At 41.4% G+C, this 25,622-nt stretch overlaps 1 protein-coding gene across 4 annotated transcripts in view; it reads right to left on the reverse strand.

Annotated features, from left to right (window-relative positions):
• Window positions 1-434: 434 nt before the first annotated feature.
• dsh (Segment polarity protein dishevelled) overlaps window positions 435-25,622 on the reverse strand; it is a 38,246-nt gene continuing 13,058 nt past the window's right edge. The window contains exons 2-4 of one of the 4 annotated variants that reach the window (XM_065223604.1): window positions 16,027-17,079; window positions 1,402-2,236; window positions 435-738 (exon numbers count right to left, since the gene is read on the reverse strand). In XM_065223604.1, the coding sequence (XP_065079676.1) occupies window positions 485-738; window positions 1,402-2,236; window positions 16,027-16,851 (1,914 nt within the window). In that variant the 5' untranslated portion in view covers window positions 16,852-17,079 and the 3' untranslated portion in view covers window positions 435-484. Of the gene's footprint in view, window positions 1,044-1,380; window positions 2,237-16,026; window positions 17,080-25,622 lie in introns of all 4 variants that reach the window. The other 3 variants (XM_065223603.1, XM_065223606.1, XM_065223605.1) reach the window with 3 other exon arrangements.

The raw sequence follows: 25,622 nt of genomic DNA on the forward strand, positions 1-25,622 counted from the left end.
GTCCCCTGGCATTTTACGAGCGCTTATGGCCGCCACAATCTGGCTGAGTTTCTGGTAGGGAACATATCTCGCGTCACCTTTCAAATAGACTTCTGATAGACTTCTCTGACATTTGCCAATTAAGGCTTTCAACTGTACCGATAATATTAGTTATCATATAATCACGTCCAGAAACGGTTTTGCAGCCAAGTTAATAACCAAAGAGAAAGTCGACCAATGATGATGACTGGTGACTTAGGATCTAATCCATTGTACGGCTTGCTTTGCCCGAGTTTAACAACTGCCATCAGCCAACCTCCGAAGCCCTTGCTCTCCCTCCACACTAACCGAACGCCAAACCCTACTTGTTCCTTGCTCTTCAACTATCCCGCCGATCAAACTCCAACCACGTCACAAACAAATCTAAACCTACACAAATTCCTAGCGATGAGATCCCCCCCCCCCTTCCCGGTTACAACATCCTACAACAAAACCCCAATCTCGTCTACTTACTGCCACTGTTGTGGTAGATCGCCTGTTGCTGATCCTTCCGGAGGGTCCTCGTCGGTTGAAAGTACAGACTCTCCTCGTAGCCTTCGTCGTCGTTGGCACTGTTGCCACTGGTCAGCTGATGGGGAAGCTTAATGCCACCGCCGCCGCTACTGCCACATCGGATGCCACCACCACCAACACCACCGACGCTGATGCCGACGATGCCAATGCCGCCGCAGCCGCTGCCACCACTGCCGGTTTTAAACTCTGCCTTGGTGGGAACCGCCAGCAATAACCAGAGTATATTAGGGGGAATGGTGTTGATTGATTCATTGATTGTATTTTTTTGCGTTTCGGGTTTAGTAGGTGGTTCCACAGGTTGGGTTGGTGACCATGCGTGGTTGGTGGTGATGATCGATAGTTGTTGTTGTTGTTGTTGGTAATGGTGATGATGAAGATGGTGATGGTGACGATAGGTAGTAAGTATGTAGTTTCGTTTGATTTTGTTTTTGTGTGTTTTAGAATTAATTAAAAGAGAATTAAAATTAAAGCAACTCATAAATAGCTCAAAACTGAAAGTAAACAAAGAAATATAAAAATTCCGTGTAAATGTGAGGGATGTGAGTGTGGTCAGTGAGTAGAGTTAGGAAACAGAAGTTCATAATCATCACTGTGCTGAGAAAGGTCAGCGTTCGAGTGTTCGTTCAACTTAAAAGCTAGAGCTTAGAAATCTAAGGTGAATGAATAATGATTGCAGGAAAGAAGGTAGGCAACACGGTAAGATCGGTAGTGGTGGTCGAGGACCGCGACCGACTCACCTGTCTGGTAGGGTCTGCTACCAAAACTAAAAATCTCCACCACCAGCCCCCGGAAGGAAGGAAGGAAGCGAATGAATTCAAAACAATGTACCTGACATATCTTGCTCATTACCGCGGTTCGATGATCCCGATGACTTGTTGGACGCGTTGGCGATCGTCATCTGATTCGTCTGCTGGATAACGGCTGCTATGTCGCTCTGCGACGCGGACGTGTCCTTACTCGTCAGGATGTCGGAACTGCTCGACCCGGACGACGGATGCCGTTCGCCGGTGCATCCATACTGGATCGGTTGGTAGCCATGCGACGGGTTGTAGTTGCCCGAGTAGGTCATGTAGATCGGTGGATTCGGTAGCGGGGCAATATCGCTGAGCATACTCTCCGTATCGTCCAGCGACATGTGGGAGATGTCCTGCCGTATGCCATTACCAACGACGTAGTAGCATTGCTCGGAGAAGGTTAGCTTGTTGACGGTGTGTTTGATGTAGCCTCGCCTCAGCATGAGCGATACGTACTTGCGGGCGTCCCGCCGATCGCCGATACCGTCCACGTTCTCCAGAATCCAATTGACCACATCGGCACCGATGAACGCATTGGGGATGGTGATTTTCAGCCACATCCGATCGCGGATTTCCAGTCCGCTGTCGGGTTTGGTCATTGCACGTACGATTTCCTTCATGTCCATGTCCACGTGGAGCCGCTCCAGTACGGACTCGGGCAGTTCGGTGTTGATGGTGTCCTGGGAGCGAAGGGCGGCCGTATGGGCTACCCACGCTCCCGGATCGATCGGCCGTACCGGTTCGGTGCGGGGGATCGTAAAGTACCCCTTCGGGTTCGGATCCCAACATTTGGCAACAACTAGTTTGATTGGACCGGGCTTCTGGACGACCTCCCGGAGAACACGGACCGCCTCGTCGTTGGTCATGTTTTCGAAGTTTACATCGTTTACCTACGGAAAGAGAGGGAACAACCAACGGTATCAGAATTATTGACAAGATCCATATTATGAATGGGCGATGGGTCATTAGGACGACATTTTAATAGTTTTAATAGAGTCATACGGAAGCCGTATTGTTCCGGTTTCAAAAAACAGCAAGGCGAAATCATGTTGTTGAATAGTTCCTCCAGGATGTCAAAAGAAAAATCAAACTACAACATTGGAATGTCCACAGGTTAAAATTTTGAAACTCGTAAGAATTGCTCACGTTAATGAAGGAGAAATCTGCTATAAGATATTATAGGCTAAACATTTCTCAGCTGAAAATGTCTTTGCACGTAAGATCGCAATTTTTTTTAAGGACACAGAATGATGAAAATAATTCCAAGTCTCATAATGGGGTGCTTCACGGCAAATTAATCTGATGCATATTTGAGTACCGTTCACTCAAATATGCTTCTTCTTCTTCTTCTTCTATTTCTTTATTATAGAGAATTTCAGCCCTTAGCTGGTTCGTCTCTTAAGAATGAGCAAATGTTTAATCAAATATGAGCGACATTTACCCATATTTGAGTAAAAAATTACTCATTCTATAGGCCTTTTTGATGCACCACCAACATAGAGTGCACCACGTGAGTTCGAGAGAAAATGTCAACCAAACCGTTTGTTTACATCAAAATAAGGATTTTTCACAACGCAAATTAAAGCATTTTTCTTTAAACTTCTTGCCAATTTCCATCAGTACTTATTCCTTGCAAAAACGATACAGTATTAAATTTTTCAACTGGCAATCAAGTTTTGGAGCATCTCAGATGAATCAATTTATCAGGAATAGTGAAAAAGTGTTCCGCTTCCTATGTCTTACGGCAAAATTTCTGCTCACAACACTCTTTTTTAAGTTCTCTTATTCACCACCAGAGGTTGAATCGATCACATAGTTTCTATTAAAAAGGCGTATTAGCAACCGGTGGAAACTAAAAGTGATGCAAAATATCATAACTCACACGTGACACTCGTCTACGCATCAACCAACTATCGCTGACAGAACGTTTTGTCACGCAGTGAGAGGTAGAGCCATGGCAAACAACAATCACCAGTAATGGTTGCCGCTCACAAGCGAAACGTTACACTCGCTGCTGATGATGAAAAGCACAACGAAAACAGTCAAGACTTCTGCAGTACGATCATGAGAAAAAGCGAAACGACAGAAGAAAATGAAAACAATGCCTACGCTCACTACTTCACTAGCCTATTGGTCTCAAGCAAATCGATTAACGTATCTCATTCTAGTCAAAACTCTAGTACCACACTATGTTTGTTTTGATTCGCTATGAAAGCTTGACAGATAAAATGATGGGTTCCTGGATTTTCCTATGATCCTATGTGCATCGATTAGCTTGGGACCGAAGAGAGTACCAGAGCCAGCGTTGCCAGGTCATTTTCTGAAAAATCTGGACCAGTCTAATTATAAAATCTGGATAAATCCTGGAACGCTCCAAAAAATCCTGTTGTTAACATAATGCTACTGAAATCAAAGTGATGTGCCAATCTCCCGTAAAATCGGTCAGGATGATCATCTGGAATTTATTCAAAGTCTACCAGAATGTTTCTGAAATCCATGTTTAAAAAAATATATAAAGCTAACTTGTTAGCATTGCTAAAATCATCCAATAGTTAAGAAAAGTATTGACACAGTGTTCCCAAAAAGTTTAAATATTCATTATGCAGCATTTCAAAATTGATTCAAATTGTTGGTAAAATACTGCAGAAAATATTTTTAGGATTCAGAAGCTGTAAAGAGTCAAGCTACTTTGATGGGACGATTTAAAAAAAAACTAATAGTCGATTTAGTCCTTAATATTTGATGCAGTACCAGAATATAACTTAAATGTTTTATTAGTTTTAAATAATTTGTAATATTACTCTGCAATTGATCAGAATTCCAATTTCATTCTTGACATCATACAATTTACAACACTCGGTTGACCAGTAGGCAATTTTATTTTAAACTTAAATTCTCCTGACAGAAGTGAGAATCAAAGCCTAACATCGTGGTACTCACACACAGTTTACCTAAATTAAGGGTTACTCCACATGACTATTACAAATAATTTTATGCCAAAGAATAATATTATTATATAACTAAAATGAAAGTCTGAATGCGTTATTTTTGAAGTCTCAGGATCTTGAAATGGTTCTAAATTCTGGAATTTATGTTTTTTCTGGGTCCCAGATCATAATTTGTTAATCTGAATTTACTTCATTTACAGAATTCAATTGTAATCATCCTTGAATTTCATCATACTTCTGTTCTAAACTAATCTTGATAATATCCGAACTTTTTCAGTAACATTTTAGGAGTGATTAGCATTATCTCTTATAATCTCTTATAAATCGCTCTCTGATTCCACAATTCTCTCAAAGTGGTAATAATTTCCAAGAATTGGCATAATTTTGCCTCATTTTTTCTTAATAAAATTCCCTTAGGATATTATAAATAATTTCCTTGGTACGCTCTTCAGAATGACCACCACATTCTTCTCAGCCTAATCCTCTTCAGTATACTCTAAGTACTCAAGTACTTTGCCAAAATAGCCTTGAAAGTCTCTCAGAAATTGCCAGATTTCTTAAAACTTGATAAAACCTAATTTCCATAGAAACATTGGGCATAATTCCAAAGAAATTATTCGCACGATTCATATAAGCATTCTGCTTAAGTTTCATCTTAAGAATTTTCTATGATTTCTCTTCCGAAATCTAACAATTTTTTTTCTTCACAAAATCTCCATGCAATTGTCGTCAGAGTATGCAAAAGACAATTTATACCATCTTCACTTCAATCAAAGGTTGCACATACTGCATACTTACACTTCACTGTAAACTATTTTCAGGATTACCTTAAAATTCTGAAATCTAGGGCAATTCAGAATTATAAAGAATTGCAGACTGCTAAGGTAACTCAAGATTCACAGGTTCTTTAAAACTCTTTTTTTAAATCTTATTAATTATCCTCAAAAATATCACGAACATACTTCAAAGTCCTGGTGGTTGTCTAGATTCAAAAGCCTTTCTAATTTTCAAAAGTTCAATTTATTGTTTTCAATCCTGAACAGTTTTCGATTTCTCTAAATTCAAAAATCAGGAAAATTCCTCCAAGATTAAAAAAGATATACCAACATCTAAACAAAAACTCCAAATAAAAAAATCCCTGCTCGCTATTTTAAAAATTGGAAGATTTTTACAGCCAATAATGTTTAGAAAATGTCTCAATTTTCATGATTCGGCAACTCATTGCAAACATACTGTAAAAATTATATGTATGATGTTGCAATAATATCCAGCGTTGATGGCCTTTAGTATCTAAAGTAGTAAGTTTGGCTTTTTGTTTTTTGATTAGAGGGTCCATTAATTGCAGTTATATTTATAAAGCAACACATTTTAAAAATCTGGGATAATCTGGAACATATTTAAAAAATCTAGAAATAAACGTGATCTGTCTGTGTATCTGGCAAGACGACTGAAAATCTGGAAAATCCAGATAAATCTGGAATACTGGCAACGCTGATCAGAGGTGAGCCAAAAAGTTGAGCTCGTTTCTTCGGGACCTTCTGGTCTAAGAGTTACCTCTATGGTATTAGTTTCCTACGTTTTTGCGAATTTCAGAGAACGGTCCTCAAATATGATTCATATCCATTTGACGTGTTCGTACTACTTCTGATAGCACTAACCACCAGATGGCAAGCAGCCTTGATTCGTATGGGCTGGTGGAAAACCAACCTAAGAATGTATGGCGAAATTCAGTTTTAATTAAAACTATCAATAATTATGCACTTTTTACGCAATATTTTTCCAAATAATATCGTTATTACTAAATACTAAGAACAAAATGTAGAAATTTGTTCATAGATAGAAGCCATATTTGAAGAAAAGTCACCGAATTTTCCGAAAATCACCATACTGTAAAACTGGTTTATCCACCGTTGCACCGTTTGAAAAATTCATGTAAATTTCTGCGAGATATAGCGCACATAAAATAAACGCTTGATTTGGCATAAATTTACGCGATATTTCGGGTAAATTTAAGCGCAGTATCGCATAAATTAGCAATATTGTATACAAGCTTGTAAACGATTTCACTGTTTATGCCAAGTATAGCTCAAAATTAAACAAAGGGAGATTTTACGCGATAGTTAAAACTCAGATCTTTTTTCTGTGTGGGGCGACAACTATGGGATTTGGTGGTGACAAGTAGGACCCTATTATAATTTTTTTTTCATAAATGTGTGTTTTCGTTATGTTTTCAAACATTGACAATCTAGATATTATCACTTAAATAAAAATGTGCTATTATCTTCAATGCCACTTCCTGGACAACGATCTTGAAAACATAAATCAAAGTGCCAGTGTTTGGTACTTGTTACGAAGAATGAAACACGATCAATCTTCGACTTTTAAATATTAGCCTAGTATCGTTCGGCCTAATAGCTTTCGGCTTAATGACGTTAGTTCTTATACCTCCAGGCCTGGTACAACTTTTAATTAGCGTCGTTAGGCTGATGCAAATTTTAATTATGTTTTATGTCACCTCCAGAAAATCATTTGAAAAAATACGCTGAGTAATTTTTGTATTGAGCAAAGCGAACCTATGACAAATGGTCGAATGGACAAAAGTTCGAAGTAACACAAGGACGAATGAAATGTATAGGGACAAAAGATAAAATTACAACAAGTTGAAATGGGCATAATGTCGAAATGAATAAAAGGTCGAATGGTCAAATGACCGTATACAATTTGTAGGGACAAGTAGTCGAAATAGACAACAGTTCGAATTAAATTTAAAGGTGGAATGAAAAAAAAAGGTCTAATGTCCATAAGGACGAATGGGCAAAAGATCACTCAGAAATTTTTTCACTTAGTGTTACATGAAAACATACATAGATTTTTTCCATCTAGTTTTTCACGTAAATTTTACGGTTTTCATATGTGGATTAGTTTGAAAGTTCTAATTTCAATCCACATACTACTCTTATAGGTAGTATACGCGTTGGAAGTAAATTTCACTATATTTTCATGTAGCATCTAAGTGAAAATTACTCAAAGTGAAAAGATCTTTGCCCAATCCACTATAAAACAACATAAATTTTATTGTACTTTCTAAGTAAATTTTATTATGTTTTCACTTAAATTTTAGTAAATTTAAATTTAGAAAGCTGATAATATATTCCTAATAAAAAAATAGCATAAACGAACGATAACCCAAATAATATAACTATTCCACAAATGGTTTGGATGATACCCAAACACGTCGTTAAGCAAAATAACCATAACAATTTTATTTGGGATGTCTTATGCGTTCCAGCATCTTCCGGCTAGTTGCACATCCTCTGCCAATCTTTCGGGTGAGATCATTCCTCGTCCTAAAAACATACCATAAATAAATGGTGTATCATGACAAAAATTAAACATCATACTTATCAGAAAATTTAACAAATCCAATGGTATTTGTGAATGCAGCAACAACTCGTCAGTATTGCACCGTTTTGACGCCATGTTAGGTTTTGTTTGTACCATCACCACTCAGAAATTTTTACACTTTTCATGTAGAATCTAAGTGAAATTATCTTACATGAAATTCATTTGAAACTTATATATATTCATCTAAGTTTCAAAGCGTATTCCATTCCTTGTAATACGATTTGTAATAAATTTTATTAACGTCATGTACTGTACAGACAATTCTTAATATCAGAAGGTTTTTTTTTCTCTGTTCGGGATATAACACCATTGCGACCAGTAATTTGATCTATTGTAGTATATCCCGTGTCCTTAGTTTAGTGCATGTCGTATTACTCCATCACTATTGAGAAATGATGAAGTATTCGATTTTGTTTACAGTTGTCACTCTTGCATTTATCGCAAGGATCCGACTCTAATTGAAAGGTTCCGCTATTTATACCCTTCGGAGTGTTGAAACACCCTCCAAAGGCGCACCCCTTTGTCAGTCAAAATTGGATTCCTTAGCAACAAAATTAAGAAATTACACCGATAATGACCATGCATCAGAACCCTAGTCTTGACCACTTCAAACTAGAGAACAACGAATAGAAGATTAGGAATCACATAGATGAAGACTAACTAACTCATTTTTTTTCCTTGTTTCAAGATCATCCTCGTTGGACAAAGGCGAGTCTTGTCACTATCAACAAGGCATACAAAGTAACAAGGACTAAGATGTGTTCCTTGGATTACTGAAAAAATCCTGTTCCCCTAGTTTGAAGTAGCTAGGTCTAGGAATCGGTGGTAGATCTTACATCCCGTAACGTACCACGAAAAGGTGATCTACCCACGTTACGGGGCATCAGGTTGAAGGTTACGTGTTTTTTCCAGTGAAATGTATGTGACAAATTTTTTGAGTGTTCGAAATGGGCAAAAGGTCTGAGTGAACGCTCACGAATCATAAAATCGCTGATTGTGACACTGACGAAATTGACAGGTTTCATGTGTCAAACACATATTTTACAATCTCGTCTTTTAATTTACAAGCACAAATCATCATAATAACATCAAATGATTTTATAATTCTGAAAAACATTTTAGATTTTAAGCAGCCATGGACGTGAAAATGGAACAGGTCATAAATCTGTATAAATTCGAAACTGAAATCTCTTCGAAAGAATGAAACATTTATTTTTCGCATCAATATAGAGGTAAAAAGGGACTTACGAGGGGCTCGGTGGCCTTAGAGCGACCGGTTTTTCCTACAGAGCAGAACATCATGAGTCTATTCTCAGGCCCATCCACATCTAAGATTCGTGAATCGTTTTATTTGATAATATGACTACATTGTAATAACAGCAACTCGATGATTAAAAAGGAGCTCGTTTGCCTAGTGGCAAACGTTTTTGCTTACTGAGCAGAAGACCATGGGTTCAATCCCAAGCTCGTTCACGTTATATGATCGATCAGACATCAATTCAGCTTATCGTTTACCAAAACGAACCCTTGCAAGTTGCAGCAAGCCAACCTTCTTTAGTTTGTTTATTTGGTTCTACATCAACAGACTGGGTTTAATCCTAATGATAGTCAAGAAGTAACAAGTTGCAAAGGCCGTGAAGTCCAACGAAGGGCAAACAAAATGAATCGCCGTTGAATAGACTTTACTCTTTGTATACTGTTTTGGTAATTTGGATTCCATACAGGGCAGCAGTATTCTAACACCGACCGGACGAGGGAGTAGTAAAGCGACTTCAAACAGTAGATGTCCGTGAATCTTTTAGCTATCCTGAAAATGAAGCCGAGCGTTCTGGATGCCTTGTCGATCACGTACGAGATATGCTGGCTGTATATGAGTTGACAATCTAAAATGACTCCCAGATCCTTAATGTGATTCACACGATGTACGTCAACGCCTTCTAGGATATAACTGAATGTAATTGGATGTTTCTTCCGTGAGAACGTGATTACTGAATATTTTGTTGGATTTACAACCATGCGGTTCAGTTGGCACCAATAAGCAAAAAAGCGTTGAGTTGGAGTTGGACAAGGTGGCAGTCAGCAATGGCTCGGATTCGGAGATAGATTTTCATGTCGTCTGCGAACGACAGTCGTGGACCGTCGAGGACGAAATTGACGTCGTTGAAATACACAAGAAATATCAACGGGCCGAGGTGGCTACCTTGCGGAATACCCGAAGTGGCAGGAAATGAAGGAGATCGGCAATCGTCGATTGCAACTTCCAACTGACGATCAGATAGATAGGATGCGAACCATCGTAGGAGACTGCCGTTTATACCGAGCCTATTCAGTTTGGTGCGCCTTCGGCAAGTTGAACCATCATGATAGGTCAGTGTAGATGACATCTGTTTGCATATGGTCTGTCATACTTTCCGTAATATACGAGGTGAGACAAGGAAAGTTGGAAGTAGTCGACCGCCCTGCCATGAAACCATGCTGGTCTTCGCTCAAGTGCTGCTTGAAGTGAGAGACTAATGGTTCCATAACGACCTACTCGGACAGTTTGAATACGGCACACAACGATGTGATGCCGCGATAGTTGGAGATGTTTCTTTTGCATCCCTTCTTATGTACTGGGAACATTTCAGATGATTTCCAGCAGCAAGGAAACACCCCATTGACGAGGGACCTTTCGAACAGAAGGTAGAGAGAAGCCACCAGGCTATCGACGTGTTGCTTGAGAAAGACGGAAGGAACTCCGTCAGGTCCAGGCTTAAATGAAGACTTCAGTTGCGAAGCCGCCCTAGTTATCATAGCGAGGTCGATGTTGATAGCTGCCAAAGATTGACCAGACATTGGAACATTACTGGCTGCTAGAGAAACGTGCTCGTCAGGTAGGTTCTCATCCGAGAATACCCTCGCAAACTTGGTTGAGAACAGACGGCAAATGTCCTGAGGGGATGAAGCTTCTTCGCCGTTCAGTACCATAGTCGAAGGAAGGCCAGACTCCTTTCTTTGCTCATTCACATAATTCCAAAAAGTTTTCGGGTGAGATCGAAGCTTCCGTTGAACATCTCGTTGATAACGCCGATAACATTGGTGACTGGTTCGTTGATACGCATTATTGATCCTCGCGTAACGGTCCTTGAGTTGTAGGGTGTGGTACTCAGGCATGGAACATCATTTACATTCATTTGCCTCTAACTTTTTTCATCAACAGCATTCCGCGAAATGATGCAAAAAGCTTTTGTAGGTTTTATTATTAACTACAACTTTTGCCCATCACTCAAATCTGTATCTATTATGCATCACGGACTAGAGCGGGCAGAACTTGTTACTGTTTTTCAGTGAATGTAAAATACATTCACTGAAAAACAGTAGTGGCTTCTGTTCGCTATGGTTCGTCATGCATAAGAGATACGGATTTGAGTTGTTAACAAAAGTTGTAGCTAATAACTACAAAAACTCCATACATCACTTAGTGGAATTCTGTTGATGAAAAAAGTTAGGGACAAATGAATGTAAAATGAATGCACGAAATGAATGCAAATGATTTTCCATGCCTGGTACTTTGTGTATTTTCTTAGCGCGGCTCTTTTGGAAGACTTTAACATACGGAGTTCACTTGCTTGCCAAGGATGATGATTACCTGGTTTAGGAACTTTTTTCGGAACGTGTCGCTCAATGACGTAAGCCAAAATATGTGAGAGCGTTTGGGCAGCTGCATTGACATCGGCAGGGACGAGTATCCTGTGCCAGTCCAAATTCGAAAGAAGTTCCCCGATACTGTCGTGGTCAGAATTTCGGAAATCATAGGAGACCTCTAGGGGGGGAATGACCTCAGGAATTTGGTTGCCTTCAAGTGCAATAACTAAACGAGGATGGTGTGGAACAGCCTTTATCAACGGAGAAACAGCCATAGACAAATGCGGAGCAGTATCCTGAGCGGTGACGAAGCAAAGGTCTAGGCTACGATTGTTCTCATTAACCACGTGGTTTGATTGCTTCAGAGTGGCGATACTGTAATGATCCAAAAGGCTTACAGCTCCAGAGTGAAATGTAGAACGGTCGTGGTCCGGATACAGGAATCCATCGTAAGATGGTCGCCTAGAAATTGCCGGTAGATTGAAGTCGCGAATGATTATCATCTCGTCAGCAGCTGTAGCGATCTCCATTATAGCTCGAATAGACTGACTGTGGGATTCAATTAGCGTAGAGTCGCAAGTTCGATCCGGAGGAAAGTAAACTACACACAAAAACAAAGTGCGGTCAGCGAGCTTAATGGCAATCCAAACTTGCTCCACCCAATTCCATGAATCGTTTTCGATAACTTTTGCCTTCAATCCAGAGCCGACCTGTATGAGAACGCTTCCACCAGTAGATTTGCGGCTGTTGTGCGGATTCCGATCGTATCGAAAAACCTCGTATTCGGAACCAAACACTTGATTTGCAATGTGCGAGTATCGAGCCAAGTCTCAGTGAGAGCGATTCTCCAACATCCCAGTGATTCCTCGTGGAAGTGCAGAGGTGTTCTTGGCTTCCATCAAAGCGAGTGTCATGTCACCATATTCCTACCCATTCCTTTCTTGACCTGTGTTCGGGCGCGGCCGGCGCTGGTATTGCCTAGTTTGAGATCACCAGTTTTTACACATTGAGGATGATTGCTAGTCCCAAGCATCGTCTATTGGTTCTCTGTGTAATTACAGCTGGTCTGGCAATAACTCTCGCGGCATTTTATTAACCGTCTCGAGGGAATTTCTTCAACCCTTTCGGAGGAATGTCATCTACCTTCTCGGAGGAATTTCTTCTACCTTCTCGGAGGAATTTCTTCTGCCTTATCGGAGGAATTTTTTCTACCTTCTCGGAGGAATGTCTGCTATTTCTTCGATCCTCTCGGGGGAATTTCTTCTACCCTCTCGGGGAAATTTCATCTACCCTTTCACGATAATTTCAACTGCCCTCTCAGAGAGCGCCAGTAGCATCCTCGCAAGAAAGAGGATGGTTCTCACTTACCGAGTTGCGCCATTACGATGACTGGACCGAGGTTTCCAGCCTCGGTCACGGTTCCACGAATCTACCGCTCAGCTGGTGGTCCGATGTAGTAACCGGACCGAGGTTTCCAGCTTCAGTCACGGTTCCACGAATCTGCTGCTACCTCTGTTGGTCCGCTAGTGCCGCTATCGTCCGCTCTCTCCACAGTCCGTCATAAGAATGCCATCAACGAGCTTAGGTACCTTATATTTGTACCTTTAGCTGCATAAAAATTCCCGAACCAATCAGATTCCGTTTACATACGGTCTATCACGCTTCACGTTCACTTGATTCTACTCATTTCTATTCAACACTAACTCTATCTACTACACAAGCGTGAGCGGTCAATAATGCTCATGCTCATACTCACATAATTAGAAATGTTGGTCCATGTGACCCTGAGTTCAATATTTAATCATAATTTGCTACTTCAAGCAATCAAAAATTTGTCGATCCATGCAGGATCATAATTCTAAATTTTCATTGGATAGTTTAATCTCTGAATTTATCCGCTCCTGAGGAACTAGAACAACAAGTATTCAGAAATATTTCTCTTAACTTTTTGCCATTCTTGCATTTACACAAAGACGCTCCAATCCAATTTCAGAGGTTCAATTGCTGTTGGACCGAACTAAGCACAGCGCCACCCATAAACGCGCTAATCCATTTGAAGCATGAATATTGTCACAACCAACAATGTATAGCTCTACTTCAACTCGGAGACGGCCCAAAATTATCAAATTTCAGTTCGCCAAGCAGAATTCACCAACAATAACGTGTAAATTCATAGGATTTTGACAGTTATTATAGTGATGCATCTGTAATTTTTTGACCTAGGACTACGTCTGTGATTTATATATGGGGGTACACTTTGTGAAAACCGAAAATGGAACGTTTAACAAAATTATGAAAGATTTTGATCGTTAATAACTCAGGTGCCCCTGGATCAATTTCAATAGTTTTGTTACCAATCGATCAGAAATATTTTGACGCATCTGCTAAATTTAAGACTTTATCCTTTTTCAAAATGTCAGTAATTAAAATTATTCAAACTGTTGCTATGATAATTAAAATTATCTCCGATTGCCTGCGAAAAGCGATTTCCCTAACACAGATTTCAAAGTTGCATTCCATCCGGTTTCACCAAACGGTGTTTATTTAATCTCCGCGTGGTGAGTGGTTGTGTTCACCAGTACACAACGAAAAGCTCCCCGTAAGCAGCTAGCTATCAAGGCTGGCCTCAACCGCTGATCGGATTCAGTTCCAATCATTGTGTGTGGTGGTGTCCGGTCGTCAGCATCAGCTCCAGCAGCAGCAGTGCTTTTGGCGCGTGGTGTTGAACATTGTTCTCCAGTGCACAACGAAAGGCTGCCTGCAAGCAGCGAGCTACAGCCCACATTAGCATCCATAGAAGGAGGAAGAAACCGCACCGCTATTGATCGGAATCAGTAGCTCTTCGTGAGTCGCTGTGGGCCATCTATGTCAAGCGCGTCACCCTCATTCCAAACAACATACAACTCACCAGCCTAATCTGTGTTTAACACCCTAATAGCTCAGCATTACTCAACCATCACGAAAAAACGGTCCACCATAAATAAAGAGTATTTTCTGGACATCTGTCAAGGTTATCAATCGGATGTCAGTTCCCATTTCAAGATAGGGCTGGAATTAGGGCGTTACAGCTTTTGTAAACAATGACTTCTTTCGATGATTTTTAGGAATTCAAGGCTCGTCCACGCAAATCAACATCACCATCAGGTAGGGTAAGACTTCCCCTACCCGACGGTAATGTTGGTTTGCGTGGGCGTGCCTTGAATTCCTAAAAATCATCGAGAGAAGTCATTGTTTACAAAAGCTGTTACGCCTAATTCCAGCTCTATCTAGATATGTATAAATCAAACATACCATGTTCTTGAAGGCAACATTGGGGGTGCAATTTCAAATGCCAAAGTCGGTCGCGGCATGAAAGTGGTCTGATTTTGAATCAGAGATGATGGATTTTAATTCTTAACACGCCAATCGATAGGAATTTTTTCTACGAATCTGTTGAAGTTAAGACTTTATTATATTTAAAACTGTCACTATTGAAAATTGCACGAATGTGCAACTGTTGCAATGATAGTTAAAATTATCACCGATTGCCTGCGAAAAACGATTTCCCTAACACGGATTTCAAAGTTGTATTCCATCCGGTCTCACCATACGGTGTTTATTCAATCTCCGCGTGGTGAGTGGTGATGTTCTCCAGTACACAACGAAAGGCTGCGTGCAAGCAGCGAGCTGCAGCCCACATGAGCATCCATAGAAGGAGGAAGAAGCCTCACCGCTATTGATCGGAATCAGTAGCTCTTCGTGAGTCGCTGGGGGCCATCTATGTCAAACGCGTCATACTAAAGAGTATAAGCAGAGAGAACCCCGCTCAAATTCCTATTCCTACACAAAACACAAGCTCCTGCTGCAGTTAACAAATAAGATTTATTATATAAACCCACGTAGTCCTACGTCACCAATGCGCACAACCCTATGGGGCTGTACCTTGTCGTTTTATACAATACTTATGCAGCTGAAGAAGACTATGTTCTTTGTTTAAGCAGAGAACTCACAATTTCACAATTCTATTGAAGATTTTAATAATTAATAAACATCCTAAAACTACACCGCGTAATTTAATTGTATGAGACTAGCGAGGTCAGTTATACTTTTCAGAGAGAATTAAGAAATGATTCCCTGATTTTAAAGACATTCCCTGATTTTCCAGGTAGTCGACACCCTGCATGAAGAATACAGAAAATGTTAATGTTCAACGTAAGATCTTACCAAGGGTGAGCTGGGATATGAAAATCCCAAAGAAAAATCTTACGTACTAAGTGCATGGTCCTTAAGCCAAATTTCATAAATCTTGGCTCGATAAAATTTCTAGAAAATTATTTTTTTTTAGAAAAGGCGTTTTCCCAAAATAGCTTGAATTTCTTGAGCACTCAACCAAATACCGATAAACGAAAAATATTTGATGAGTACCTAAGCAACCAAGAATTCAGACCAATCTCTTTTTGACTCGTACTTGCTCATATGTTTTTCTAAAATATAAGGACAGCTGTACGGTAAATTTCTTGACACACTGTATGGTTTGTTACAAATTGATTCCAAGTCTCTAAGAATTGGGAAATGTGGTGTCCTTAAGAAATTTGCACTGACAAGGTAATTGTTTTTCTGAAACACTAGAAAATGCTCCAGAATCTCCTTCAAATCGTAACCACACCATGCAGCACGGATGTGTCACTTCACTTTCTATCGATAACTGTGCATCCTCTACTTACCTGTAATATCATATCACCGGGTTCGATCCGACCGTCCAGTGCCACCGCTCCTCCCTTCATTATACTGCCGACGTAGATGCCGCCGTCGCCACCCCGGTTCGACTGCCCGACGATCGATATTCCGAGGAAGTTCACCGTGTCCATGTTGATCTGCACCGTGATGATGTTCAGCGACATGGTCGAATCGGTGATGGAACTGTAGGAGGAGGTTCGGGACATCGACGGGGCCCGTTTTTTGCGCCGCTGTGGCTTTTTCCGCACCTGCAACCGCTGCACGCTGCTGCATTCAGTCATATCTCTATCTAGCGTAATTTCGCTCTCCGTTTCGAAGAGCGAGGTCGAGTCCAGATCGCTGGACACGACTGAGGCCGATTGGTACGTCAGTGGGTTCATCGGGATACTCATCATGTTGTTCATTGGTTTGTTCATGGTTCGCAGCTGTGCTAGGGTGGGCCGTCCGTCGATCATTTCCGACGGCTGCAGTTCGGAACACTCGGACTGATTGGACCCGTCGGCCGTCACCAGCCAGGATACGACCTTCCCGTTGAAACATGGCAATATTGTGGAATCGTCGGCTATTTCCTCTTTCACCACGCCAAAGTCAGCGTCCATGGATTTGAAGAAGTATTTGTAGTTGATGTTCTGCTTGTTGAGGACCAGTTTGAAATCCTTCAGGGTAACCTGACTGGAGGGAAGTGGGATCTTGACCAGATAGGGTGTCGTTTCGTCGTCTATGTGGTAGATGACTTTGGTTTCGCCGAGGCTTCCGGTGCCACTACCCCCGCCACCACTGCCGGAGGAGTTCTTATCATCCATTGCATACATCGTGACGGCGCCGCGGTGGGATCCAAACTATGCTTGAACCAACTTTAGCTTACGTATCTTACTTTGCTTCTCACACCAAAAAACACACAGTCACTGGGTCACAGTTTTTTTTCAAATTTTCGCTTACGCTCGATAAGCTACCAACACACTTTTCTTCATAAAAGCTGCCACACTAATTTCTTCCTGTTTCTGCGTCCGCCTCTAGACGGGTCGGTGATGTGGAAGAACCTAAAACGAGACAGAGAAAAACATGATGTTAGTACCAGGCTTAGGCAAAATATACATTTTGTGTTATGTTTACATCGCGATTCGGCCTTCACCTAACGGACACGCACACGTTCGCTCACTAACTCGCGCACTCACTTGCTTGGTTGTTTGTGGTTGGATTTTGCGTGACACAGATAATAGCGGGATGGTGGAGGCTCCTCCCAGCCAGCCAACTACTCTCTTCAACCATAATCAACAACATGTTTTGCGAGCTACGGCGGATCTCGGTCGCTTGAAACTCGCCATCCCCAGGCGACGACCTTAATGCCTTCGGCTAGCATAATGGCACGAAGCATACTTTGCATACGAGCTAGTGAACCAGCAACCAAGTCATACTAGTTCGTAATCAAAAAGCGGTGCGTGATAAGGAAAGGTGCACCTTGCTGTTGCAGAGTTACATCTCGCCAACCCCTCAGAGAGAGAGAGAGATAGAGAGAGCTCTGAATGGGATACGGCGAAAACAGGACGTACCACACTACATGGGGTCTAAGTTGGGTTTGAAAATTTTACCACCATACAGACAAAATGCGAACCTAAATGAGACCTAATTGAAATTTGAGCCACCCATTTTCGAAGTGGGGAGTGATACCTGATACGGCAATATTCGGAAATCGACATCAAGGAGGTGTCGCTCAGGAGCAGAAAGGTCAGTTATTGGAACATCTTCATGCTACTACCTACTGGACCCCTCAAATCAAATCCAGACCAGATCGTCGAAACTGGTTCAGGCAAACGGTTTCGATAGACTTCATCTGGCCACGGCCCGGGCCTCGCTCTCGCTATCAGCGCGTCACCTCCCGTGTGTGTTGACTTCGAAAAGATCAATTATCATCTCCTCACACACCAGCTTCGCACGGTCGTCGCCGTTGTCGGTCGCACTGGCTCCCATCATGGATGCTTGCCCGGAGTGTTCATAGCCTCTGTTTGATACAATTTTTCTGCATCTTGAACGTATTCTGTTCGCTGTTGTTTGTTGGTGTTGTTGCATTCATCATTGTTATTATTACTACCTACAGCTCGACAGCAAACTACTTTGTATGTACATAACTTTTCCCCTCGTGCTGTCTTCTCGCGTTTCGTTGTGTAAGTGACCTGGGCCCTGACGATCGTGTCTCGTTTTATTGAGAGGAACTTTCCGAGAAGTTGTAAAGTTCGATTGCCTGTCGATAGGCAGCATAGATCGTCTTCTCGCTTGCTTGCATGTGGTTTGTACTATAATAGTGCCATGAGAGTCAGAGTAAAGAAAGTAGAGCTGGGATGGCAATGCAGCGAATCTCCCTTCAGTGCGTGAGGTAGGCAGGGCATGTGCCTTTCTGTGGTGCTGCTGGCTGATGGTTTTGCAAATTAACCCACGAATTTATGACATGCACATTGTGTGAGGTGAACACAATAGCAAGCAAATATGGGAAACGAGTATAGAGTGTGGATGGTACCAACACATGGCTGCTGGCAGTGCCGGTTGGAATATTTGAGATGATTTCCTGTTGAGGAGTTCCGCTGTGAATGAAGAATATTAAATTTTACGCATCAATGATGCTCATGATGATAACTAATGCATGATGATAAGTTGGGAGTAAGAACGTTGATTTATGTGATGAAGGGGGGCTCGAGGGGGCTTATTACGGATGTCACTTCACGGTGAAAACTTGTCACTTGTCGTCACGGTGAAGTGATTCCCATTTGATTTGTACGGCAATCACGGCTCTTATTATGAGTATCACTTCCTTACCACCGTGTAGTGACACCCGTAATAAGGCCCCTCGAGTTTCACGAGCGTTGGGATGATTACAGGTTATTTTTTTGTAGATGATAAGGGCCCATGCATTAATTATGTCACGCTAAATCGAGCAAATGCATTGCTTGTCACAAAATCTTAGACCCTCCCTCCCCCTTAGAGCGTGACATAATATATGCATCAACCCTAATGGTCCCGCTAGTAATCCCAAAAAAGGTATGAGCTAGTCGATTTATTCACAACATATTATTATGTTACACACTTAGATTATTTTACGGAAATCTGTGAAGTTTTACCGAAATCTCAACAGCTGAACGTTCGGTAAACAGTTCGGTGATTTTTCACAGATTTCCTGTAACTTTTCACAGATATTCGGTGAAAAATTACAGGAAATCTGTGAAAAATCACCGAACTTAATAATCTTAGTGTGTTGTTTTACTGGTGCATCGCTATGTATAACATCGTTATCATTCGCTATGTCAGTGGGTTTTAAATTTTTTAATGCCCCTCGGTAAAGGCGTAACTACAAAGCAAGACCATGCTGGAGAGGTGGTTGGGTTCGATTCCCGGTTCGGTCGACTTCCCTGGGCATAAGACTATGATTGTACTTGCCTTACCACACAATCATATTTATGCAAAAATGGTATAGGCTTAGAAAGCTCTTAATTAACAACGGTAGAAGTGCTCGAAGAACACTAAGGCTCTGAACCATTTGGTGGATTTTTCAACTTTTGGTAAAAATTTGACAGATGGAAAGTTATCGATTAACCCTGCTATCCGAGTATGGTTATTTCTGACAGACAAGAAGTTAAATTTTGACAACCGTGGCTCGAAAACCGGTCGATCGACAGCACGGGGATTTTCGAACATAGAAAATAACTTTTGAAATGTCACTTTTAACCACGAGTTAAATTTAACTCAGCAAATGGTTCACAGCCTAAGTTGAGGGCTGGCGTAAAGTCCCAGTATGGACGTAATAAAGCCAAATAATAAGAAAAAGAAGGGGCGGAAACTTTTTTTAAAAATTCCCATAGGATTGCAATGATCAGGGTTGGTTATTGAAAATTATCAAGTGACTATGCTGGAAGGATTGGTATATGGTGACCAATTCAACATAGAGCTGGAATTAGGGCTCAACAGCTTTTGTAAACATTGACTTCTGTCGATGATTTCTCGAAAGTCATGATTCTCTCTGGTAAATCGACATAACCATCGAGTGGGGGAAGACCTCCCCTACCCGATGGATATGTTGGTTTGTGTAGGCGTGCCTGGAGTATCTAGAAATCAACGAGAGAAGTCATTGTTTACAAAAGCTGTTACGGCCTAATTCCAGCTCTATCTAGAAATAAGCGATTAACGCCCAGTGATCTACTCATAGATCAGTTACATTTTTGATTACTGTCGAGAAGCTAAATTTTCTATGGACCAATCTCTTTAAAATGGTGCACAATTGACTCACTAGGTGGTGTTAGTGTCTTTTCATCAACTCTATAGAAAAAAATTACTCATGATATGTGTTAGACAGGAGGACGCGGTCTTCTGCAATGTGATTTAGATGACAAAAGCTAACACTACAGTGTATTTTTTAGTTTAAAATTTTCTCACTAGGTGGCTCCAGTGTTCAGGTGAATTTCGTGTACATGCAATATCTCATGATCCAGGCAATAAATAAAGTTGCTGTTTTCTGCAGTGTTGTTTAGAATCCTCTCGCTTGGTGGATCTATTGTACATCCTTGCTGGATACTCTTGAGAGTAAATAAACAGCAGTGGTTTGGAAACGGGAACAATTGTTATATAGGACTGATTTTGTTGAGTGTTACAATTCGAATGAAAATGTTTATTTACTTGTTACTTAAAATCAATAGCGTTGCTAAGGATTTGCTAACAGCTAATAAAGTAGCTCGGTAGCTCCGATTTCGATTACATCAATACACCTTTTTAATCGGCTAATCCTAGGACATTCCGAAGTTCTTGAAATCTTGTAGTACTCAGCGCTTTGGTGACTATATCCGCTAATTACTTGTTGCTTGGGATTGACTCAATCTTCAGTGTTCCCTCGTTGACGTGATGCTTGACATCGCTCTTCTACATTCTGCGTTCTTCGCGATAAAAATACACCCGTGGTTGTTCTCGAAGATCGTGAAGGACTGATCCGATGCCAATTCCTTTCAGCCATATACCTTCAGACACAGCCATGCTTAGCGCACCGTATTCAGCTTCACTAGTTGATAAGGCCACCGTCTGTTGTATGTATGCTGTCCCACGAAACTGTACTGCCAAAAACTTGAAATACGAATCTGGACACAGATTTCCTGTATACAGTATCTGAAGGCCAATCCACGACGGCAAATCCCACAAGAGCAGTTGAATTATCCTTCTTGGTGTGAAAGAGCTTCATGTCCTTTGTGCGATTCTCTTCAAATTTTGCCAATCGGAATCTCCTGGATTGATTCCAGTATCATGGGACAATGATAGAGCTCCTGTCATCGTGTCGTATCGAATGTTGATTCCCAGGAAGTAGTCAATTTCACTCAATTTGATATTTGGAACATCTCGGAAAGTGTCTTCTTGCTGTCCAAATGGTCGCCGCAACTAGGAGATCATCAACATATATAATAACGTACACATTACCTTTTCTAGTGGTCTTGACACATAAAGGGTGATACGGTCAAAATTTGGTCAAGGGAAAACGCGTGTAAATCGGTGAAATCGTTTATTTAAAAAATCAAATTAAATTTCTTTTTCAAGTTCAATTAGTATAAAATTCAGGAAAAATATTCAGTTAGGCTTCCGCTTTTCCAAATCCGAATTGCCGGGCCTTACGCTTGACCCCTGCCATCAGATTTTGTACAGCCACCTTGTCCACCTTCTTCGCCGCAGAAAGCCAGTTTGCCTTGAACTGCTGCTCGCCCTTAGCAGTTTTTTTTGGTCTTCTTTAGGTTCCGCTTGACAATAGCCCAGTATTTCTCAATTGGGCGGAGCTCTGGCGTGTTGGGAGGGTTCTTGTCCTTGGGAACCACCTGCACGTTGTTGGCGGCGTACCACTCCATGGCCTTTTTACCGTAATGGCAAGATGCCAAATCCGGCCAAAACAGTACGGAACAACCGTTTTTCTTCAGGAAAGGCAGCAGACGTTTATTCAAACACTCTTTCACGTAAATTTCTTGGTTGACAGTCCCGGAAGCTATGAAAATGCTGCTTTTCAAGCCACAGGTACAGATGGCTTGCCAAACCAGATATTTCTTTGCGAACTTTGACAGTTTCATGTGCTTGAAAACATCTGCTACCTTTCCCCTTCCTTTTGCCGTATAAAACTCCTGTCCCGGAAGCTGCTTGTAGTCGGCTTTGACGTAGGTTTCGTCGTCCATTACCACGCAGTCAAACTTCGTCAGCATCGTCGTGTACAGCCTCCGGGATCGCGCTTTGGCCGTCGTATTTTGTTTATCATCGCGATTTGGAGTCACTACCTTCTTGTAAGTCGATAGTCCGGCTCGTTTTTTGGCTCGATGCACGGTTGTAGACGATACACCCAGCTTATTTGCGGCATCTCGGAGAGAGAGGTTAGGGTTTCGCTTGAAACTACCGGCAACTCTCTTTGTCGTCTCAGCGGCTTCCGGTTTTCGATTTCCCCCCGATCCAGACTTCCTGGCTGTCGACAAACGTTCCCCAAACACTTTAATTACATTTGTAACGGTTGATTTGGCAACTTTTAGCGATTTTGCCAACTTTGCGTGCGAGTAGCTCGGATTTTCGCGATGCGCGAGCAAAATTTTGATACGCTGCTCTTCTTGCTTGGACGGCATTTTGACAACTGAAGAGTGAATTCCAAAATCAAAATAGGAGCAACATTCTACACACACACACCTTCAAAATGAGGGGTGTTCAGGTTTTTTAAATGCAAAATTGAAAGAAATACGTCAAGTTGATATTGATCAAATTTTGACCGTATCACCCTTTAAGCAGTAATCGTGTTTGGAACGTGAAAATTCATCCTTCAAGAGTACTTTGTTCAACTTGTTGTTCCAACAGCGTGGGCTTTGCTTCAATCCATTTATAGATTTCTTTAATTTGCATTTGCGGCGCATTAATCCCAGGTTTTATCAGCCAGGTACACGTTCTTTTGAAGATCCCCAATGAGAAAAGCGATCTTCACGTCAAGTTGACATTTTATTTTGAGCCGCCACAGCCAGGACAGTCCGAATCGTAGCCACTGGAGCGTTGGGCCGCTGCCACAGTGAGAGCAAAGAGGCGCGCTTAGCGTTCTATACAAAAGAATTCCTATTATTGATATTATTCCTTTCATTCGATTTCACGCTTAGCGCGCCTCTTCGCTCTCACTATGGCTGCCGCCTTAGTTTCAGTGTAATTCAATCCATGCCTCTGTTGAAAGCCCTTGGCTACTAGATGCGCTTTATAACGGGCAGGTTTACCATCTTCATCCTCCGTGATGCGAAGCACCCACTTTGTCTTGATAAGAACAGCATTGCTTGGGCGTTCCACCAGACACCAGACGTCCCCCCCTATTCTGCGAGTCACATGACTCTCTCTCACCGGTGAGGTGACAATAGTCACCTCGTGTGAGGTGAGTCTCCATTTGATTTACATGAAGAGTCACCTCACACGAGGTGACAATTGTCACCTCACCGGTGACAGAGAGTCACGTGACTCGCAGAATTAGGGGGGTCGTTTTCGTTCATGGAGTTCAGCTCGCCTTTCACAGCGGCGAAAAGCCCGATCTGAGGAAGCCTACTTGTCGGATTGAAAACTAGTTAGATCCAAATCGGCTTCGGTTAGGCATCTTGATGTCATTAGTGACAACTGTCAAACTTTCCGTTTCCGTTCCGCTTCCGCCCACATTGCGTTTGTGCCTTTACACGGTAACCACAAAATACCCAATAAGACTACAAAGTAAGCATTTTCGAGGGAAACTGGGACTACCCATTATATGAGTAAAATTTTACCCATTTATGAGTAATCACAACTACAAAAATAAGTAGTAAGTATTCATTTTTGAGTAACAAATACTTATAAATGGGTAATATGTTTACTCATTTAATGGGTAGTCCCAGTCTCCCTCGAAAATGCTTACTTTATAGTCATTATTGGGTATTTTGCGGTTACCGTGTAGATTAGAAGGTCCCGAAGAAACGAGCTCAACATAGGAAAATCCACGAACCCCTCATTTTATCTGTCAAACTTTCATAGCGAATCAAAACAAACATAGTGTAGTACTAGAATTTCGACTAGAATAGGGTACGCTTATAGATGTACTTGGGACCAAAAGGCTAGCCAATTTAAAATCGTTAGTTTCCACCGGTTGGTATAACTGTCAGCGGCACTGCCGGTTGCTTCTTCTTAGCAAACGGAAAGGAAAGTTCGTTGCATTTACGTCTCTTGAAATAAATAGGTACCTAGTTTCCGCATCCCATAAGCGGTAGCCGTTAAGATCATACCCTACCATCACTGTTTCTTTCTCTCGCATCCGATCTGGCAAAACAGTTCTCGCCTCGCATCCGAAAACTCTGTTTTGCCTAATCGGGTCTGTCCTTCAGCCAAAGCTCCGCAGGAGTCTTCTTATCAGCGGTTGCGAGGGTTGGACTCCTATTGACTAAGTAAACTACTGCAAACACCGCTTCATCCCAATTAATTTTGGGGCCCTCTGACTCCACCAGCATCGTACGAACCTTCTCTATTAACGTCCGGTTAAACCTTTCTGCTACTCCATTTTGCTGAGTTTTATATACTGCCGTCGGCTCAATTGGGATACCTTTTTCGTCGTAGTATCAACAATCGATTCTGTTTGTTGGAACAATATTCACACAGCCATCGCCTCGTTACAGCGGAACTTCTCGAAGACTTCGGACTTCTTCTTCATTTGGTAAACGACTGCAAAGTGTGTGAAATCATCTACAAACGAGACGATATACCACAGAGAACAGACATCCAAGCTTAAACAAATTTTTCGAAAAATTATGTGTAAGAATTCAAATTAAAATATGTTAGAAACACTAGTGCCGCCATACGGAATGTTGCGACACGAGTTATCAGGGATTAATGAGTAAACTTAACTAAAATTTGGGTTGATCTTATTGACCGTGTATCCAAATGAACTGTCAAATCTGTTCAAAACAAACATGACAAAAAAATGAGGGGGGCGACACATCTAAATCTCAATTCTAGATGCTCAAGAAATCTCACACTAGCGAATCAATCTTCGAAAAATCTTCAATCATTTCTCCCATCTACTTGCATCGCACATCATCTTTTTGCAGGAAATCTTCAGAATCGTCATCAATCTTCTTTCTATCTACTCAGTGTGAACTCCTATTAGTAATTTAAATTCAGAAAAATAAGATTTGAACTTTGCATCCGTTTTTCCAGGAATTCGAAAATCCTCCGGGGGGAAGTGGTCGGAACATAAATTTGTCGTTGCAAGCGCTTGGACTCTACGTGAGAATAAAATCTCCTGCAGTTCAGGCAATTCAGCATCCTTAGGAAAATTGTGAAAAGATTTTCGTTTGGTAACACTTTGTTTAATTGCGTACCAATAAAACTCGCGCTTGCGGCCCATGTTTTGATCGGTTTTAAACAAACAATCTTTTGCTCACAACAATGTTGACATTTATGTTAAGGTGACATCTGCCGGTCATCGACGTCGATGGGCAGCAGCACTAGCGCCACCACGATATTGCTAGTTTCAAATGTCTATTCAAAATAGAAGTTAAATTTCTTACACACTTTCGGAATTTGACTTCGATGTCTGTTCTCT

This window comes from Ochlerotatus camptorhynchus, unplaced genomic scaffold, assembly GCF_037179485.1.
Source record: "Ochlerotatus camptorhynchus isolate MF236.1 unplaced genomic scaffold, CSIRO-AGI_Acam_v1.1 ptg000193l, whole genome shotgun sequence".
Taxonomy (NCBI): Eukaryota; Metazoa; Arthropoda; class Insecta; order Diptera; family Culicidae; genus Ochlerotatus; species Ochlerotatus camptorhynchus.